This window comes from Cetorhinus maximus, chromosome 25 (genome assembly GCF_964194155.1).
Source record: "Cetorhinus maximus chromosome 25, sCetMax3.hap1.1, whole genome shotgun sequence".
NCBI classification, from domain to species: domain Eukaryota; kingdom Metazoa; phylum Chordata; class Chondrichthyes; order Lamniformes; family Cetorhinidae; genus Cetorhinus; species Cetorhinus maximus.
In genome coordinates, this window is record NC_135903.1 from 16,919,713 (window position 1) to 16,942,077 (window position 22,365).

General features: G+C 41.9%; 1 protein-coding gene across 1 annotated transcript in view; it reads left to right on the forward strand.

Moving 5' to 3' along the window:
- The window catches only part of LOC144667678 (meiosis-specific coiled-coil domain-containing protein MEIOC-like), a 35,428-nt gene that overhangs the window by 11,136 nt on the left and 1,927 nt on the right, over positions 1–22,365 (forward strand). Inside the window, exons 3-4 of the mRNA XM_078529133.1 lie at positions 3,272–3,406; positions 20,571–20,751. Coding sequence (XP_078385259.1) covers positions 3,272–3,406; positions 20,571–20,751 — 316 coding nt within the window. The remainder of the gene's footprint in view (positions 1–3,271; positions 3,407–20,570; positions 20,752–22,365) is intronic.

Consider the following 22,365-nt stretch of genomic DNA (forward strand, 5'->3'; position numbering starts at 1 on the left):
TTCGAAACTGTAAGAAGATAGAAACCAGAGGAACAGAGATATTTAGGGTCCATTTACAGAATTTATGACAATATAGCTGACAGGGGGCTGGAAAAAGGTGGAAGTTATGTTACAGGTTGTATACAATTGTGGTTAGACTGCATCTGGAGTACTGCATTCAGTTCTAGGCTGCACCGCTCCATATGGATATATTGAATTTGAAGCGGATGCAGAAATTCACCAGAGCGATACCAGGGCTTAAAAGAGTTAAATTATGAAGAAAGGTTACATAGACTAAGCTAGTATTTCCTTAAGTATAAAATATTATAAGGTGATCTCATTGAGTTATTTAAGATGATTAAATAATTTAATAGGCTAGATAGGGAGAAACTACTTAATTTGGCGAAGGAGTCTAGAACAAGGAGACATAACCACTGAATGGCCAAGCTTTAATTTTGAGGTTATGTCAGCAAACACTTCTTCACACAAATGAAAGTGGAAATCTGAAACTCTTTCCCTTAACAGAATCAATTGATTAAAAAAAAATCAAAGCTGAGGTGGATAGATTTCTGTTAGATAAATATTTTAAGAGTTAAAGAGAAAAGACGGATATATGGAGTTGAGTTACAGATCAGCCATGGTCTAATTGCATGTTGGAGTAGGATCAATGGGGTGAATGGCCTACTCATGTTCCTATGTAATGTCAGCCAAATAGTATTACTTTCTTGGACTAGCTAACCTTGGACGATCTCTCAGGGAGGATGACCCTATTTTAGGATTTCCATGCAAGCAATAATGGTTAAATTTTTTCAAAAGCCAGATAAATTCATGGCGGGGCTTATTTTTTCCTATTAAAGATATGGAAAACAAAAGTATTCATAGGCTTTTCTTTCACTTTAATATATTGTGAAAATACTGTAATAAACAAGTTCATGTCCATATGCAGCAAGACCTGGACAACATCCAGGCTTGAGCTGATGTGTGGCACAAATGTTATTTGCCACTGAAGTGCCAGGCAATGATCATCTCCAACAAGAGAGAATTTAACCATTTCTTCTTGACGTTCAATGGCATCGCCATTGCTGAATCCACCACTATTAACATTCTGGGGATTGCCATTGACCAGGAACTGAACTGGACCAGCCATATAAATACTGTAGCTACAAGAGCAGGTCAGAAGTTGGAAATTCTGTGACCAGTAACTTGCCTCCTGACTCCCCAAAGCCTGTCCACCATTTACAAGGCACAAGCCGAAATATGATGAAACACCGTCCACTTGCCTGGATGAGTGCAGCTTCAACAACACTCAAGAAACTTGACACAATCCAAGACAAAGTAGCCCAGTTGATTGGCGCCCCATCCACTACCTTAAACATTCACTCCCTCTACCACTGGCGCACAGTGGCAGCAGTGTGTACCATCTGCAAGATGTACTGCAGCAATTCACAATTCGCCTTCGACTGCACCTTCCAAACCTGAGACCTCTACCACCTAGAGGATAAGGGCAGCAGATGTGTGGGACCACCACGACCTGCAAGTCCCTCTACAAGCCACACAGTATCCTGACTTGAAGCTGTATCACTGTTCCTTCACTGTTGCTGGGTTAAAATCCTGGAACTCCCTTCCTGTCAGCACTGTGGATGTATCTACAGCAAATGGACTGCAGTAGTTCAAGAAGGCAGCTCACTACCACCTTCTCAAGGGCGATTAAGGATAGGCAATTAAAAGTTGGCTTAGCTAGCGACATCCACATTCCGTGAAAGAATATAAAAAGTGCAAGAATAATGAAATGTGTTGCATAGTCTCCACTTAGATTAAATTTGTCCCAGTAGCTACATGCCCAACAAGGGGAGAAATGCTTCACACACTTTAAATATTTGTGTATTTAGGCATTATTTTTGAAAAATACACACTCCCTGCACTGTTTCAAAATATGATTCCCAGTGGAGTTTCTTTTCTATTACCATTTGTTCCTTTATAACAACAGTGAGGTGGACTTCATATGTTTGATGTGAATCAGTGTATTTCTTCCTCAAATTGTACCAGATTTCCATTTCCCTTAATTGCAGGTATTTAAACAACTTTTAAGCACTATGTAGTGCATATCTGTCTTTGTAGATTGTTTGGCTTGCACTGTTTGACATTTTAAAAAAATGCTCTGTTTCATTCTTTTGCCCATGCTAGCATTACCCACTATAGTTAGAAAAGTTCAAATTTGCTTTGTGTTTGCAGTACAATTTGAATTATTATGTAATGTATATTTATTCTGATTAATGAATTTTATTAATGGTGCTTCATCACTTCTTAAATCATTGTTTAAAATGCATAGATCTGAATGTTTTTGGTACGTATGAATAAGATTTGCAGCATAAGTAAAATTAATCCAACTTTGTTTTATTCCCTCTAATTTGTAATCACAAAAGAACAGGAATCTAATTTTCGCAGGCTCGATGCATGATACAGAGCATGTTGGCATAGGTCAGAAAATTGTGCCCAATTCCTGATTTTCCAACAGGAAATCTTGGAATGGAATAAAGAGGTCTCATAGCAGAAATTTGCAATCCAGATTATTTTATATTAATTTTGCAATTCACTGCCCCTGCCAAATTTTGCCAGTCCTGACAAAGTTGTAGATTATTGCTTACCTGTATAGAATGGGCATATTATAGGGAAACGTTTCTCAGCATTTCTTAAAGCTAGTTTGCTGTTGGTTGATTCTATATTGAAGCATACTTTTTTGACAGAGTACATTTCCTTTGCATTGAGCATCTAGAATACTTCTTTTCCCCACCATATTTATGCCTTTTTTAAATTTTAAAGAATTCATGCTTGTCAAGATGAGAGATTTTAGTGCTGAAAATGGCATTTTCCCATTTCAGGTACACAATGCCAGGATCTCAAATCAGGTGTAGCACAGTCAGACTGAAGCTCTTTTTATTTTGCCCCAACACTGTGCCTCAGCCTAAACTCAGAAAAACACTCCTTAATGTGCTAGTGTGATATTTTATAATTTCTCGCACCAGCTGAATAGATCCCAAGATAGCACAAATTTTACATAATTTATGAAACAACACACTTGGTGGGCTTAATGTTTTTTATTTCTTTGCTCATATTTTTCTGTTGTGCCACTGTCGTTTTCTGTGAGTACCAGCACGGCTGGTTTCTGGTTTGACATATCAGTAAATACTTTTGCTAAATTGTCACCTGAAAATTATTTTTTCTTTGAAGTTTAGTCTTGTCATATTAAAAACTGGTATTGGTTATGACGATTTTCCCCTTCTCCCCTTTTAAGACTGAAGCAGCACTTGCCCGGAACTACCCAGGAAAGAGAGTGACCAGTTCAAATAATACACCCATTCCCAGGCTACCATCAAACCCTTCCCGGGTTGATCGTTTGATTGTTGATCAACTGCGTGAACAAGCAAGAGTATGTTTCAATTATAGCTGGTAGATTGATTAATTGACCATATTTCATATCCCTTTTGTTGATCTGCTTAGGTACAATTCAGACAACTTTTTCTATTTAAAATTTGCGTTGTTTTTCAAAATGTAGCTACAAATAGATGAAAGTACACTTTATCATCGGTAATTGGCCATAGTTGTCACAGAATCTACTACTATTTATATAGACAATTTATTATATATGTAGTTATTGTACTATTCCTTAACAATTGGAATGTTTTGTAGTTTGGCAGTTTGTAACTTTTTGGTTATTTGCTAACAAAATAATAACAACTAATTAATTCAGAGTTGAGCTAACCAGGAAATTAGAAGAATAAATAATGGAATAAACACCATTAATTTTTAACTTCTGATTGTTTTCTCCCTTTAAGGTAAGGGATGTCAGTGTTAGGAAAAGGACATATTGACAAAAAGTCCTGCAAAGTCAGGCAGCACAGACAGATACAGAAAAAATAACATTCTCTGCCCTGCTCAAACAATGGGGTTTATTCTGAGACTTTCTGCCTGGCGGAAATGAGGCAATAGTATTTTGAAAATCATAGGGAAATAGTTAACAGCTTGTTTCTGTCAGTGTTGCAATGGCACCATTTTCCCTGGTTGTTCAGATTAGGCAACCTAAATAGCCACATGAACACAGTGATAGGTTAATAATCTAATGCAAACCAGGTCCTATAATATAAATAGAACCCCAGTACTATTTTGGTGGTGGGACTGCGTAGTAATCCCTGGTGGCAAAAGCCAAAATAGGCAATTAAACACTTGATTTAAAGGGACATGCACCCACAAACAAAACTGGTGAGTACACCTGTCGAAATTCTTAGTTGAGTGCTGTGGAAGCATTTGCAACTCCAGTACTGATTATAGAAGAGAGATTTTCTGAAGGTTTTTGGCAGAATTTGTTAACCTTCAGGGATGCACAATGGGATTAATTCTGGCAACCCAAGAGGGTCTGAGAAGAAGAGAAGAGGAGCAGCAGCAGGAAGATGAGCATGCTGAATCTGCAGCAGAAACTAGAGTGCATCACATAGGAGGGTGGTTGCATGGTAGTGATCCTACCCTTCATATACATTCTGTAGATTGGTTACCAGGAGCTCACCAGTGAATCATATTGAAAGAGGCTCAGGTTTTGCCATTGGAAAGTAGCAGACCTCCTGCAGCAGAAACTATGGCCTTCTGTGCCATCTCATCACTCTGTCAGTAGCAATGAAAGTAATGGTTGCCTTCAATTGTTTTTGCTTCAGGGTCCTTCAGGCTGCATCAGGGTTCATGGCACATGTTAGCCAGACAGTTGCTCATGCCTGCATAAAACAAGTCATGGATGCCAGTATTTACCCATAAATGCTGCCAGTCAACATGACAGAGCAACAGGATTTGCAGCAATTGCCAGGTTCCCAAGTCCAGATTGCGATTGACTGCACTCATGTGGCAACTAAGGCACCACTACATGAGCCAGGACTTTTTATAAACAGGAAGCGATGCCACTCCCTGTGATCCATTGGCATGTGATCATCATCTACAAAGTATGCTGGTGTGTACATGGTTCTCTGGTAGCAGGCATAATGCACTTATCCTACATTGGGCCAACAATTCTGCATTTTTTGAGCAAGCATGGAAATAAGGGAGCAAGGTCCTCAAGTTCTGGGTAGAGGAAATGCATTGTAAAAACCTACCCAACAGCCATGAACCCCAGCTGAAAAGTGGTACAATGATAGCCATACAGGTATTGGGGTAGTAATTGGGCAAGCTATTGGTATGCTGAAACAGCAACAGGTGCTTGAGAATTTTCTCCATTTCTGAACCATCTTATCTCCCATTTGTGGACTTGTGTATATAATCTCACCATGCAACAGAAGGAAGACATTGAGCCAGCTGCAGCTGAGCAGGAGTTATTGTCAAAGGAAGATGATGATGTAGGGTAAACTGCAGAAAGACTTGGATTAAAAGCATCCAGGACAATTGGGCAGCAGCTCGTTACAAGTACTTCCAGTAAAAGAACAATCAAAACCAACACCTTTACATCAACCTTGCATCAATTGTGCTTCAACATCAATCTGTCAATTCTCATCATAACAGGAATCCCTAGACTCTGAACGTTTCTACAGATGTCATCTGCATACTATAGTATGACCTATTGTACAGACAAACTTGCACAATTCATCTATTATGGTTTTTAATGCCTTCACAGAATAAAATTGCACCCTTCTTACCATAGGTCTCCTGAAGATGTGCTTCTGATGCCTGGGCCGTCCCAGGGGGGACAGTACAATACCCCCAGAGCAGGTGTCACTGATAGTGGTCACATGCTGTGCTCTCCATAGTCTGGCACTGGCAAGAGGGGACCCACTGGAGGAAGAGGATATTGACGCAGCTGCACAGGCCACAGGTGATGAATTCAGTAGTGAGTCAGAAGAGGAGCACGGTGAGGAGAACACTGAGGGCGTGGAAACAGACCTCTGTAACCTCCAGGGGGACAGGGACGTGAAGGACGCCTTGATCCAATGCTCCTTCAGCTAGGCTGCCAAATAAACACTACCAATTCTTGGCAAGGCTGCTGCTTCCATCCCGGATGTCTGAAATGACCCATTCCTTTGACCCCAAAGTCCACTCAATGCCTGTGCAATAAAGTTTCAAGCCACCCACATCCAGCATTACATACCGGCGTACCCTGCACCACATTAAATAAAAAAGGTGAAGCATATGCAGACCGTTACAACAAAAGAAAATTTATCTCATGTTGACAGTCAAAACAAATTAACAGAACCTTCTCTGGTCTTCTTCCCCAGACCAGTTCAAATAAACAAAACATTGCACAACAGAAGATCACCCGTGACCAGTCCCTCTTGTGCTCATGGTGCCTTAAACTTACGTTTGCGAGTGCTACGTCTTGGTGGCACCAGCATTGGAGACAACCTGCTGATTCTGCTGTCTTGTTGGCTTTGATGACCTTGGCGATCGTCCTCTGGCCAGTGGAGCCTGTGCTGGCCACAGCTGGGAGGGAATGGCCAGTTCTACAGCTGGCATCTCCCCAGTCGCTGCAGCCTCATCAAATGCCACGATCACTGGCAGAGGGGCGGAGGAGCTGCTGCCATCATCCAGAGCGCCCTGAAAGGAGCCCACAGAGATAAAAGGCAGCTCATGCGCCAACGTGTAGTACCTCTGGACCTCCCTGCTCACCCATTGATGGACGGGCACCTAGCTGGAGTACTGCGTGCCTCATCCAACTCCCACACGGACACTGACCAGCTGAGGTGCCTTGCAGGTCCAAGCGCAACCCCAGGAACCCCTGCTTCTGTTCCTGGAGCTGCCTCTACATGAGATGTAGGAAGTGCACTCGGCCATGAGGGTCAATACAGTGCTCATGCTCTGCATGGACTCCTCCCTAATGGAGACGATGGCACACAGACCCTCATGGATCTATACCAGATCATCCCGCACATCTCGCTGGACATCCAGCATTCGCTGCCTATGGACGACTCCAGAGGCTCATCATCATCCTTCGACTGAGCATTGTCCTGGTCTCCGGCAGTCCTCCAAATGCCGGCATCCTGGGCACTCTCTGCCTCCGCCTGCACCTTAAGCAAGTGTGAAGTGCCTTCACTGCTATGCACCAACATTCTAGCCGAAGATCTAATGCCCACTGAGGCGCTGGTATCTGTGCTGGTGCCTGGTTCAGGGAGGGGGTGTGATGCAGATGCATGTGGAGCCTGGCGGTCCTCTGGCGTCAGGGTTGGGTCTTCGGGTCCCTGTGATTGGGTGTGTGGTGGCAAACCTAAGGGAGAACAACGACATGTCATTAGGTTAAGTCATCACACTGTCACTGTGTATGCCAGGCACCCTGGTGAGACCATGGAGATCTGCATCATGGTGCCATCGTCTTTCAATAATCAACGGGGAATCCAGTTTTGAGACTCCTATCAATGATGAGACTACACAAGAATGTTTGCACCATCCGAAATTCTCAACTCTGTGCACTGCATTCTTACCTTCCTGTGACACCCAGCCTCTCCACAGCTGGTTGATCAAGGTGCATGTAGAGCCTCTCCAGCTCCAAGGTGTCCTGCTCGTATCTGGTTAGGATTAGGAGGTTAGCAGAGCCTCCGCTGGTTAGTGACCTTTCAATGTTATTATGGGCCGTCTTCTCCTGAAAGGACAGACGAGCATTGATTAGCTCACTCTCTACCTGCAGCGCCATTGCAGTCAGGCCAACCCCACCTGAGGAGCACCTTGCAGGGCACATCAGAGTCATGGCCCTTGAGCCACAAGGCACTCAGTCCAAGCAGCCAGGGCTCACCCCCTTGGCCAGCTCCGACGTCATTGACAGTTGGCACTCAGACTCTAACATCCTTGAGCTCCACGGGGGAATGGCCAGCCCTTAACACTTCAATACACTGATCCATGCTAACACGGTACTCACCCTTCCTGGGTGCAGCAGTTCGTTAAGCCTCTTGCGGCACTGGGCCCAGGTGCGCCACACAACATCATGGCTGCTGATCAGCACTGCCGCCTCCTCCCAAGCTCTTTTTGTAAGGTGTGGTGGCCTCTTCCCATCCCTGGGGACAAGGGTGTCCCTCCTGGCAGCCACCTCCAGGAGGACCGTGAGGCACTCATCAGAAAACCAGGGGGGCCGAATGCCCACCAGACCTGCCCTCTCGCCTGGCTTCTGCAGCCGCATTTGAATCCATAATTTTTAATCTCCTGACAACAAGAAAGATGTCTTGTTGCCAGCAGCCTTCAAGGGACTGACTGTGCCAGTTTTAAACTGGCCGCCGGGTCGCCATTGGACCCAGCAGCCAAGAGGCCCCTGCTCCTGCCTGACCATTGGGGAGCCAATGTTCACGGAAGGCCCGCCAGCATGAAATCATGGCCAAGAGCTGATTGCGGGCGGCAGCCTGTTTCCCAGCCGCTCCCAGCCCACCAACCGCACCCGCACGCCGCACTCAAAATCCTGCCCTCCATCTCTGAATCCCCCTGACAGTAACCAGCCCTTTAACGATATTATGGGTGGCTCTGAAAAGAGCCTTAGGATTATTAATGTTTTGTTCATTCTGTGCCGGATTAGCGGCATTCGCAGCAAGAGAAGTGGCTTTACCTCCTTCGGGACCCGAACTGGAACCCCTGCTCTCTCCCTGACTCCCAATCTATTCCCCAGTGGGAGTAAGTAACATGGGGCAGGATTTCCCCAAGCTCTGCACCAATCCCCCACCTCTAATTAAACTCGCCTTTCAGTCCCGAGTCCTGAGCGAGGGGATTGACAGTAGGAGCGATTGAAACAGTTTAGCAAAGGGACCCAACACCACAAGCCCAGTAGCATCATGCGCCTGCAGCAACTTTACACCCCAGCAGAACTCACACTTCCAATAAGTGTAGCTAGCATCATCGGCTTTATAGTTGGAGCCAAAGTGAACTGCTTTTAAAATAAATCCCCATTATTTCATGGTGCATTTCCAATGGGAAAAAACTGCACTGGAACAAAACATTGCACCACACAGGAAGCTGATTATTTTATATTTATTAATCATATTCAAATTATGCAACAGGCCACTGCCCTTTTGATATCTCAGATCAAGCTTTGTAGTGATGGATCTTGCTAACCTAGCTAAAAGGTAAAGTGGGAGAAGGCGAAAAGGCTACTTCACCAAATGGGGATTGAAAAGTTATAGAGTGAAGTGGCCCAGAAATTCATGCCAGAGCCTCTTGATCTATACAAATAACCTAAACTGAGTTTTAGTGCTTACGAATTAAGTTTGAAGATGGAGGAGCAGAAGGATTCAGCAGGCCTCTAAGCCTTAGATGGGCAACAAAGCGGCATTTAGATCTGAGTATGCAACTCAAACTCATATAGAGCCTTTAACATAATGAAAAGTTCCAAGGTGCTTCACAGGAGCATTATGAAACAGAGTATGACACTGAGCCACATAAGGAAATAGTATGTCAAATGACCAAAACTTTGGTGAAAGAAGTAGATATTAACGAGTGTCTTAAAGGAGAAGAGAATGAGTGAGAAGTGAGCTAGAGAAGCAGAGGGGATCAGAGAGGGATTCCAGAACCTATGGTCTAGGCAGCTGAAGACATGGCCACCAATGATGGAGCAGTTAAAATTACTGATACACAGGAGTCCCGAACATACCTTGGGGGTTTTGGAGCTGGAGGCAATTGCAGAATAGGAAGGTGTGAGGCCATGGAGGGGTTAGAGAACATTGATGAGAATTTTAAAATCAAGATGTTGCTTGATTGGGAGCCAACATAGATTAGCGAGCACAGGGTGACAGGGGAATGGAACAAATGTTGCGAGTTAAGACATGGGCAGCAGAGATTTTAATGACCTCAAGATTAAGGAGGGTAGAATGTGGGAGACCAGGCAGGAGTGTGTTGCAATAAACAAGTCTAGAGGTAATGAAGGCATGAATGAGGGTTTGAAGCAGATTCCAAGTTAAAAGATTTAATAATGTATATTCAGTCTTTGGTGTATGTACTACCTTATCTATCAAAAGAAGAAAACCCTGAAAAAAATTCAACACTTCCATTCAACATGAAATGGAAGGTAATGATACTGCATGATTGCATTACCTAACAAAGGAGTTAGGGAGAATGAAAACGGAGCCTCTGAAAAATAAAATGTAGCCCTTGAGAAAATCTCAAGAAGAGCCCTTGGAAAACAATTATTTTGATCCCTGGTTGACGAAGAGAATAAAGTATTGGATACAAGGAAAATATCAAGGCAGGGAAGGACCTACTAGACTTAATATAACTTCAGAAAAGTAATGGAGAAAATAATGGGCCAGATTTTTCTATCAAAATAACATTGAGGCTCATGGTGCTTGCCATTATTTATATATTAATGTTACAGCAACTTCAGTCAAGGAGCACATGTGCGGTAAAATGCCAATATCCAAAAGTTGTCTGTGTTGTGCCCCACCGCCACTAGCTTTGCCAAAAAGGCATTTGACTGTCTGCCTCACCATTGCCATGCATTAAATGTCATGAAGTTGTTATATTTGAATTACATTTGCCACAGAAAAGTTAAATCTTGTCATGACAAGCTTAAACACCCTTTTAATAATATGTAGTTATTAAATACTGTCAATCAGCTTCTGGCACTGAAATTGAATTATTGCAAATGTGGGGTCTCATTCTTTCAGGCATTACTTGTTGGAGACTTTAAAAATGTCAATATAATTAATTTTTTTGTTGTTCCTTGCTATCTCTTTTTTCTTTTTCTTAATTCAGTCTTTCTCTCCCTCTCTCTATTTCTCTTTCTGTAACCAATTTGACATTGGATTTATCCACTCTTCTTAGTTCTTCTACTGTTTATTTCTCACTGTTGGTTGAGGAGATACACAGCTGATTGCCCTGTGTATTCAGATACCCTGTTTCCCTCATCACGCCATGATCGGATTGCACTTCAAGCAATTTGTGATGCAAATAATTTTTAAAACTAAGTGTACACCAACAAAACTAACTAATAGCAAACATCTTTAGATGCCCACTACAACAGAATCTGGGCCAGTGAGACTGAAGATTGGCATATCTCCAGAACCTTATATTTTCTACCTTGAGTATTAAGAAGTAGGTGAGGAAATTGCTGATCTTTCAAACTCTCTTGATTTAGGTGAAGGAATACACCCAAATTTGCAGATGACACTAAGGCCTGAATTTTCGTAAAGACAGAGGGGGTCTCTGGTGTAGCCAAAATGGTGGCAGAGACCTAATTCTGGAAGTCAGGCCCTGGACGGTTTTTCAAAAATTCAATCATAGGATGTGGGTGTCACTGGCTAGGCCCCATTACCCTTGAGAAAGTAATAGTGAGCTGCCTTCTTGAACCACTGCAGTCCATGTGGTGTAGGTACAGCCACAGTGCTGTTAGAGAGGGTGTTCTAAGATTTTGACCCAGACACAGTGAAGGAAGGGCAATATATTTCTAAGTCAGGATGGTGAATGACTTGGAGGGGAACTTCCAGGTGGGTGGTGTTTCCATGTGTCTGTTGCCCTTGTTCATCGATGGTAGTGGTCATGGGTTTGGAAGATGCTGTCTAAGGAGCCTTGGTGAGTTCCTGTAGTGCGTCTTGTAGATGGTACACACATCTGCCACTGGTCGGTGGTGGAGGGAGTGAATGTTTTCTGGATGGGGTGCCAATCAAGCAGGCTGCTTTGTTCTGGATGATGACAGTTTCTTGAGTGATGCTGGAGATGCACTCATCCAGATTAGTGGAGAGTATTCCATCATACTCCTGACTTGTGGTTTGTAGATGGTGAACAGGCTTTGAGGAGTCAGAAAGTGAGTTACTTGCTACAGGATCCCTACTTTCTGACCTGCTTTTATGGCCACAGTATTTATATGGCTAGTCCCGTTCAGTTTCTGGTCATTGGTAACCCCTAGGATGTTGATAATTGGGGATCCAGCTATGGTAATGTCATTGAATGTCAAATGGCAATGTTTAGATTCTCTCTTGTTGGAGATGGTCATTGCCTGCCACTTGTGTGGTGCAAATGTCACTTGCCACTTGTCAGCCCAAACCTGGATATTGTCCAGGTCTTGCTGCATTTGGACATAGACTGCTTCAGTATCTGAGGAGTTACGAATGGTATTGAACATTGTGTAGTCATCACCGAACATTCCCACTTCTGACCTTAGGACGGAAGGAAGGTCATTGATGAAGCAGCTGAAGTAGGCCTCGAGCCTGCTCCGCCATTCAATAAGATTGTGGCATATCTGATTGTGGCCTCAACTCCACATTCCACCTACCACCGATAACTTTTGATTCCCTTGTTAGTCAAGAATCTATCTACCTCTGCCTTAAAAATAGTCATTGATCCTGCCTCCACTGCTCTCTGGGGAAGAGAATTCCAAAGACTCACCACTCCCTGAGAGAAAAAAATTTCTTCTCATCTCTGTCTTAAATGGGAGACCCTTATTTTTAAACTGTGACCCCCCCTCGTTCTCATCTCTTCTACAAGGGGAGACGCCCTTTCAGCATCCAGCCTATCAGGCCCATCAGGATCTTATTTGTTTCAGTAGGAACACCTCTCAATCTTCTAAACTCCAATGGATACAAGTCCAGCCTGTCTAATCTTTCTTCATGAAAAACCACCCCCTACCCCCCACCAACAACATCCCAGGTATTAGTCGAGTGGACCTTCTTTGAACTGCTTCTAATGCATTTATATATTTTCCTAAATAAAGGGACCAAAACTGTACACAGTACTTCTGATGTGGTCTCACCAACACCCTGTACAACTGTAACAAAACATCTCTACTTTTATATTCCATTCCCCTTGCAATAAATAACAACATTCCATTTGTCTTCTTAATCATTTGCTGCACTTGTGTACTAACTTTTCCTAATTCATGTGCCAGGACACCCAGGCCCCTCTGCACCTCAGAATTCTGCAATTTCTCTCAATTTAAATAATATGCTGCTTTTCTATTCTTCTGGTCAAAGTGGACAAGTTCGCATTTTCGCACCTCATACTCCATCTTGATTGGCGAAAGGCCATGAGGGTACGTGGAGGGGCATTGAAACTATAAAGGACCATTGGGGTGGATAGAAGGGCATAAGTTGGCTTAGGGGCTATAAAGAGCCTTGGGGGAGGTTTGGAGGGCTGTTTTTTTGGTTTATTTTTCTTACAGCTGGGACAAAGTCCCAAATCACTGAGGTGTGGGGGGGAGGACGCGCCCCCCCCCCCCCCTTGCAAAAGACGAAAATCTGATCATCTGGGGAACTTTCTCCTGAGTCAGGTTTGCTGAGCTGGGAATTTTCGTGACGAGCAGGGGCAAAAATTCAGGCCTGAGTTAGGTAGCATAGTAAGTAGTTTGCAAAGGGACATTGATAGATTAAGTGACTGGGCAAAAATGACAAATGGTATTCAATGTGAGGAAGTGCGAGGTCATCCACTTTGGACCTAACAAAGATAGATCAGAGTATTTTCTAAATGGTGAGAAGTTAGGATTTGTAGAGGAGCAGAGAGATTTAGAGGCCATGTCCAGAAATTACTAAAAAAAAACTAATGGGACAGTTTCAAAAAATAGTTAACAAGGCTAGTAGAATGTTAACTCAAGGAAATACAAAGGAGTGAAGTTATGCTACAGTTGCACAGAGCTCTGTTTCGACCACTCCTGTAGTATAGACCCCATGTTCATATGCTTGCTACATATGAAGGCCATTATAACTTGGTTACATTATTTTATACATTCAGTTCAATTTTTGAAAAGCTCAGAAAGAATTTTTATCTTCTGTCTCTCCACTTCTCCATCAGTGTACTTTATAACACTATTGCCCAATGCCTAAAGGACAACAGACACAAATCGAAAACTGATCATGGCAATTAGGGATGGGCAATAAATGCTGGCCTAGCCAGCGATGCCCACATCCCATGAATGAATGAAAAAATAAGGACTTAGAAATCTGACTGTCAAACCTTTCTCAGCAACTTGGGTTGGATGTTAAAGATGTAGACTTGTTTAAGAAAAGACAAACTCATATTTTTAAATAGAGTTGGGAGGTGTCCAATCAGCAAGCCAGCAAGAAGGGCTTGCATCAATGGCAGGAATTCTAGAGAGATTGGGGGTTAGAACTTAATAACAGGTAATTGCACTTAAAAAGGTGCAGATAGTTGCTTGAACTGCCTCAACATGGTTTAAGCGGCACCTTTGGAATTGATTCCTTTGGCAATAAGAAATGATAAATATTACTTGCCCTTTGCAGGTAGTAGTCCAGGATAAGCTGAAACAATGTAAAGCAGTGTTGTCCAATAGGATTTCGATGCTCATCAAACTTGCAGCAATCAGGTCACCATATTCACCACATGATACAAAATATACACAGTATGTATAAAACAAATGCACAATATTTTGAAAATAATCAAGACAACAATCAAAGCAATCAACATTGATACATTTATTGTTAGAGCCAGGAGAACAGCTTCAAGTAGACCTTTGGCTTATGGCCAACCTGAAACCTCTCATTTTATGCTGATAGCTCCCCATTCCTTTCAATTGTTCATTTCAACAGATCTATTAAGATGAAGGTTGAACACATTTGGATGTTGCTGCACCAGTCCAGCTTGCGAAAACTGCACATTTCAACCCTCATTGGAAGCCATACAGTGCTGTCCATCGCTCATCATGCAACTCAACTGTTTTGCAACAACCACCTACTTCCAGCTAAATTAAACAAGTTCTTCAGTTAGCATCCCTAATGTCACTAAATTCCCCAAGAAAATTTTGAGAGCAGTTGGGCTGCTGAAGATGGGCGCTACTTTCACAGTGCTTCACAGAGCACTCGCGCAGATCAAATATATTGTCAGAAGCACCCAGAAAGAACAGGAACAGAGAAGATAACAAATGACAGACTGTTTTTCTTGAAATTGAATTCTTCCTTGCTCAATTAAAGATGGATAACAAATAGTGGTCTAGTGAGTGACATCCATACTGGGATCCCCGGCTGCAACTTTAACACGTGTTGTGTGGCTCTAAAAATGAACAGCACATGTCTGTGGCAAATTCACCATGTGGTGAGTGTATTTGGACAACACTGGTGTAAAAGTTGGGGGACTCTACTCCTTTCAGTTCTGGGCAGCACACCTCAGGAAGGATATATTGGACTTTGAGGGGCTGCAGCACAGATTCGCCAGAATTATACTGAGGCTAAAAGGATTGAAGTTTGCATAAACTACTTGTATTCCTTTAAATCAGGAGTAATCTGATTGGGGTGTTTAAGATGTTAAAAGTATTTGGTAGAGTAGATAGAAATTATTTCATCTGGCGGGGGAACTCAGAACAAAGATCAAAACCTTAATATTAGAGTTAAGCCATTCAGGGAGCATCAGGAAGCACTTCACAAAAAGGGTAGAAAGAAATGTGAAACTCTCATCGAAACAGCTGTTGAGGCTTGGTCATTTGAAAATTTCAAAACTAAGATTGATAGTTTTTTTTTGTTAGGTAAGGGTATCAAGGGAATGTCCAATCAAAGCTGATCAGTGGAGTTAAAATGCAGCTCAGCCATGATCTAATTGAATGGCGAATAGGCTCAAGGTGATAAATGGCCTACTCCTTACATTTTAGAGCCTAAATTGCACCAGCCAGAGCTTCCATCAAAGCTACCTAAGCTGGTAACACAAACTCTGGCAGACGTCATGCTGCAGCATCCATAGAGGTGAGTACATGCTCCATGATAGATGACAGGCTGCTGAGACCACTGGCTAGAATGTTGCACACTCTCAAATGAAACTCCTCCATAGTCTAAAACATGTCGCGGTTACTCATAGGCAGGTGGTCTAATACTCCCCAATAACTGCTGTGTGTGTGTCATAGAGTCTCTTTTTGTAGGTTGGGTCTCTGATGGCTCAGCAGCAAATATTGAGAAGAATGGCAAGTTGTTCTTTTCATAACAGTGCTACAGTGAGAAACGGTGGAAGTAGTTAGAAGAATGAAAGCCTTTACAGTCACTAGATGAACCCAGTATGCTGTTTGTGACTGTTGAGAGTGTGTTTATGACAAAAATGAGAACTGCTTTCATGACGTATTTTATGTGGTGAGGAAACAGAATGTTGGAGGAGAAGAGTTCAGTATGCTTGAGGGGTGGGGTGGTAAAAGGCATGACACATATGAATGGAAACAGGAAAATTTGCATCTTAGTCTTGCTGTCCTGATCAAGTCACTAAATCATTTCCTGAACCCAGGTCCTTGGGGTGATTTTGCAGGTGTCAGTGACTTCAGCAGTCTCCTCCTAGGATTACTGTTGTGGCTGTTTTGCAATCTTGGTATTATCTCTGGGAAAGCTGACCTGCCCGTTACCTTATTTGCTCCACCAAGACTTCCACAAGCCCAACACTGATCCTTGGAAGTCTAGCTTTTCATATTTTGGAAATGCTGCAAGCACATGGAGAAGCAGCAGAATGTACTCTTCTTGGGGATATTCAACTACTTGTTGAGAAATAGAAAAAATCGACAGTTATTCAAATTCACATTTCAGTTAGCTAAATTTGGCATCCTTTTAGGAAACAAAACTAAAAGCAAGCTAATACCTATCTCAATGGTTGATCTCACTGCCAAATCAATTTTGAATTTGGGATCTTGGAATAGAAAAGAGCTAAATAAAAAGGTTCCCCCCCCCCTTCTCTCTGGCCAGGTTTCACTGTTGAACACATCTTCCCAATTTGGCTGCTTAGGATGAACTGAAATTAAATTTAAAAACTAAATGTACATAACAGACATGCCTGAAAGCATTTGAAGCAGATTAAACACACACAGGCAACAACTCTTTTGCTTTCTTCAGCATGAAGTTGCTGCCTCATAAGATGGGGAAAACAGGAAAGATAAGATCTCATCACTAGAGGGACAGGAACAGTTAGAAAATAATGTCCATATTTTAATATGTTTGTCATCTCCAAAACCAACAAGTGATAACAGATATTTTTAGTGTTGGCATGTACAGGACTGTCAAGATTTGAAGTGCTTGTTTTGGCACCAAGTATGGCGTAGACCCAAACTTTAAGATGTATACCTACAAGTGAAAAGCACTATAACAAGAGTGTTGATGCTTGATTGCATTCTTGCTGAAAGATTACATTTATGATATTCTACAATTAGAATATTAGCTTTAGTTAACTATTAGGAAATAACATTCCAATATAAGTTACATATTGACAGTTACTTCCAGTCTTAAAATTTTGAACTTGCAGCAATTATGTCAAAATTGTTAATTCATCAGTGGAAACACTATCGTGCATAAGCTGTATGATATCTCCTGGCTGATAATAAAGGTCTTGACACCTGAAAGAAACAACAGAACAGATAAACCAAGAACAGAAATTAAGTGTCCACAATAAATTCACAGTGATTTTTTTTTAATAACAGATTGGTGTTTTAGAACATCATCTGAACTGTTTGTGAAATTACTGACTTGGAAGACTTGAAATTACTGCAAATATAACAGAAGGAATTACTCAAAGTACACTAGTGTTCCATTGGATAATTTCAGGGCACAAATTTCTTAAATGGAAAGAGATTGCAGAACTCTGATACAGAGGGACCTGTATGTTCTGGTATATGAATCACATAAAGTTAATGTGCAGATACAGCAAATGATTAGGAAGGCAAATGGAATGTTGGCATTTATTGAAAGAGAAATGGAATATAAAAGTAGGGAAGTTTTACTGCAGCTGGACAGGGCATTGGTGAGACCACATCTGGAGTACTGTGTAGTTTTGGTTTCCTTATTTAAAAAAAGATATAATTGCGTTAGAAGCAATTCAGAGAAAGTTCACTCGACTCATTCCTAGGATGAGGGGCTTTTCTTATGAAGAAAGGTTGAACAGGTCGGGCCTATACCCATTGGAGTTTAGAAGAACGAGAGGTGATCTTATTGAAACATATAACGTCCTGAGGGGAGGTGATTGGGTAGATACCTGGAGGATGTTTCTGCTGTGGGAGAGACTAGAACCAGCGACCACAGTTTAAGAAGAAGTGGTCTACCACTTAAGATGGAAATGAGGAGAATGTTTTTCTCTCAAAGGGTCATTAGTATGTGGAATTCTCTTCCACAGAAAGCAGTGGAGACTAGGTGATTGAATTTATTCAAGACAAAGTTAGACAGATTTTTGATAGACAAGAGAATCTAGGGTTATGGGGGAGCAAACGGCAAAGTGGAGTTGAGGCCACAACTAGATCAGTCATTATCTTATTGAATAGCAGAGCAGGCTTGAAGGCTGAATGGCCTACTCCTGCTCCTAAGTCCTATGTTCCTACCACCTACAAACACTGTAATTTACTTTAAAATCATAGGCTTTTTTCGCAGCAAGCTGTTGTGATCTGGAAATGCACTACCTGAAAGGGTGATAGAAGCAAGTTCGAATGTAACTTTCGAAAAGAAATTGGATAACTACCTGAAGGGAAAAAAATGCATGGCTATGGGGTAAGAGTTGGGGAGTGCGACTAGTTGGATAGCTCCACCGAAAAGCCAGCACAGGCATGATGAACCAAATGCCCTCCTATCCAGTATCATTGTATGATCTGATTATCTGAATAACCTCTGAAAAAAAATTGTTGCCAGTGTTAGCAGGTATAGGCTTTTTCCTCTGCTAATTTTACAGAGCTGTTGATCATTTATTAAAACAATGGACACAGGAATTTCATACAAATGCATCAAATATTCATTCATTTTACTAACATTAGCAGTAGTGGTCTTATCCTGTTTGTAGATAAGTAAATGGTAGAGGGTCTGTTAAGCATTGAATGCATGCTGCTGAGACAGCAACTGACCGATGAAGATCTATAATATTATGTTATATTATATCAGGAAGTATGTTTCACTGGTCTGGGGGTCTAGAACCAGGGGACACAGTCTCAGAATAAGGTGTAGGCCATTTAGGACTGAGATGTGAAGGAATTTCTTCACTCAAAGGGTGGTAAATCTTTGGAATATTCCACCCCAGAGAGCTGTAGAGGCTCAGTCATTGATTATGTTCAAGGTAGAGATTGGTAGATTTCTAGTTAGTAAAGAATAAAGGGATATGGGGAGAGTGGGAAAATGACTTTAAGGTAGAAGATCAGCCATGATCTAATTGAACGGCAGAGCAGGCTCAAGGGGCTGAATGGCCTACTGCTCCTAATTCCTATGTTTTATTCAGTTTTGCTAATGCAACATAATACCAATGGTGATATTATGCTGTATGTCTTACTTTATCAATACATCTTCCTGTGCTATCTCTGATTTGGAGGTTCATGTCTTAATATGAAGCATTGGGATTTCCTATATTTTCTATTTGAAAGAATACACAGTAGGTACATTAAATCCTCCTGTGATAGGTGCCATTGCCCCCCTCTGGAGGGTATTTCGCCTCCATTGTTTCCTTCATCACTGCCAATGAAATGAGTTACTGCTGATCACAAGGATGCAAACCAGTGTTTTTTTTCTCGCAGTGAAGCTGGCAACAATGATACAAAGTTCTCATTCTCACAGCATTTTATTGCATTATATATACAATATAAGGCTTTCATATCAGAGAAATAGATGAGATGCATACAAGGTCACCCAGAAGAGGCTGTAGATATTCTGTGTATCATATGCAAAGCAACAGTTTCTGTAGATTCAGGTTCTCTAGAAGGTGCTGTCAGGATGCTGGAAATCAATTTAAAGGGATTATTAGACATTCCAACTGCTCTAGCTATGGCTTTGAAAGTAATAGTAACTATTAATTTCTGGCAGCTCGGGACTTCCCATTCAGCAGGAGATGACTTCTTTGGTATTGCACACAGCATCATTTTCGTCCATATTTAAAAGGTGATTGATGGTTTGAAAGGTTACCAGGCTGTCAGTTTCACAATATCAAATAAACAGAACATTTTTTTTGATTTTGTACTAGAGTGCCATTCAAAGTGTGCAGTGTCTTTATGATGTGCTGTGTAACCCTATCAGGAGGTAGTCTGTGAATTCAGTAAATTATTACGTGCATGGTTCTTATCTTATGTCAATTTACCACATTCAGGAATTTTGCCCCTTTTGTGACTAATCCATTATGAATAAATCAAACCTTATTTTAATTGGGAACCAAGGTTTGGTTGTCACCTTGGCATTCCTTCAAATACCCTTGCTGATCATGTAGAGAATGTTCATAAATTCATTTCACGCTGCTTGTCCTATGCATAGTTCTGCATGTTGGGATATTATCAAGCTATCTCCCGATTTCAGCATTTTAACTGATTGAAACTACTATCTTGTTTCTATTTTCTGTTACTTTTTAGTCATTTTTGTTTTGACATAAATTTATTTTTTTCACACTATGAATCCTTTGTTCTGCAGAAATTAAATTACCAGTAGAAGGGAACCTACACATTTAAAAAAAAATTTCACACCCATTATATTACATATTATGCAAAACTTAAATTCATCTGTTAAATTTTGCAAACTTACATTAACTGGAAATCATCCTACACGTATATATTTTACTCCCCCAGGTGTGACTGTGGAAACCGTAATATAAATGTAGACATAAATCAGTGTACAAGTTGTAATAACTCCTAATAACATACCTGTTTAAGTAGAAATTTGCAAAACTGTATTAATAAAGTAATAGCATATTTTACTGCTAGATTAATAGAAGCATGAACTGCACAAATCCTCTATTAACAGGTTGTGACATTGCTTGGAAAAATGGAACGCCTCCGCAGTTCTCCTCTTCATGCTAATATTTCTACAGCTCTTGATCGACATCTGGAAGCTATCCACATTACGCAAGCTCGTAGGAAAGATGAAATAGTAAATGCAGCTAATCGACAAAGGCAGGGAGCACCACGATACCAGGATGACAGAGGTAAAATCATACATTTACTCAATTTATGCAACATGAAGATTTGGTTTTTTTCGTTGATCATTCATGTGGTTTGGGGCAATTTATGACTGCACAGAAAACCCAATGCAGTGAACTTCAATTATTCACTGTACAAATTGTGTATGATTATACTACTTGTGCATGGAAGGCCCCCTTTGGAGAACCAGTATCACCATGGCAATAATATATCCTAAACATCTAAAAGATATCAAGTATTGACTATTTAGCTTGCTTAAGGAGGCTTGATTTGATGTCAATATTGACAAATGGAATCATTGGTTGGTACTGCTTATCTTTGACAGAGAAGTTTCATTCTCAGCATTAAAAGAACTCATTTTTATTCATGCCATTAAAAGTTTCCTTTGCTTTTTAATGAACTTTAAAAAGCTTAGCACACTTCCAAAAAAGTATAAAGGGGGGCTGAGATTTTGCCAGAGCATTCCAGACAGGTTGGGAAGCAGAGGGTTGGGAAAATGGCAGCAAATAGTATCGGAAGGGAAGCCTGATATGTTCATGCCGCTAGGGGATATTCCCAGAGGCAGCCAGACTGGCGGGAGAAGGCTATGCTTGAAGCAGGCAAGAAGGTAAGCTAAACAGGAAGCTAAGCAAGAAGCTAAACAGGCAATTAATTGAAATTTTACCAACATTTTCCATTTTTACATGGCGGATAAGAACAACGGAGCTTGAGAGCTATAAGGAGGTGGAAGCTCAGCGAAAGGTCAATTATGCTGCAGTCAGCATCCATTATGAGAGGTAGCGTGGCTTGGTAGGGAGAGTGAAATTGGGTGAAGAGCGGCAGGGAAGCCAAAGTTGGCCAGAGGCATTCTAGTTGACTGTCCTCTCTGACTGACACATACAGAGTAAGGGTGAGGTGTAGGGTGGTTGTGGAGAGATGGTAGAAGGCCCTGAGAACTGTGTAGCAATTTGCTATGGACCCCATTCACTTAGGCCTTCAGACCACCTTACAAGGGGGGGTGAGGTGGAGGGCATCAGAGAGGTGGAGAGCTGCAGCCAAGGGAGGTGGGGCTGCGGCACCCAGAGGGATACCAGTATCATGAGGCTGGAAGGGGGAATAGACAAGGAGGATGCAGAGGAGCATGCAACCAGCCACTTGCCCGTAGAAGACACTGCCCACCAAAGAAGGTCTAAAGTCAGAGGCTCCGGTTCCCGCAAATGTTAAAGCAACAGTGTCACTGAACACTACATCTCCCCAGCAAGGCTGTCACAGAGCTTCTGCCATTTTCTCAATGTACTACTGGTCTGTGACCACCGTAAACAGATCCCTGCAAGGTTCCCTGGAAGCTGTCATGACCGCTAAAAATACTAAGGCAAGTCCCAGGTGCCTCAACTTTTCAGACCCCCATGTGCCTTCAAGGATTGAAACTGGGTGATGTGGACTACCTGCTGAAGAGATGGCTATGTATGTTTGTGTGGAACCCAAGCTCAGATACAGAGGAGAAATACCACAGCTGTTTTGGGACAACTCGAGCAACCATCATAGGACCTATGAATTTGCAGTTCAGGTCTGATGAAGCCCTTCAACATACCCCAGAAAGGGTGTCACGTTTCATTGTGGTGTGCTGTGCGCTGTACAAT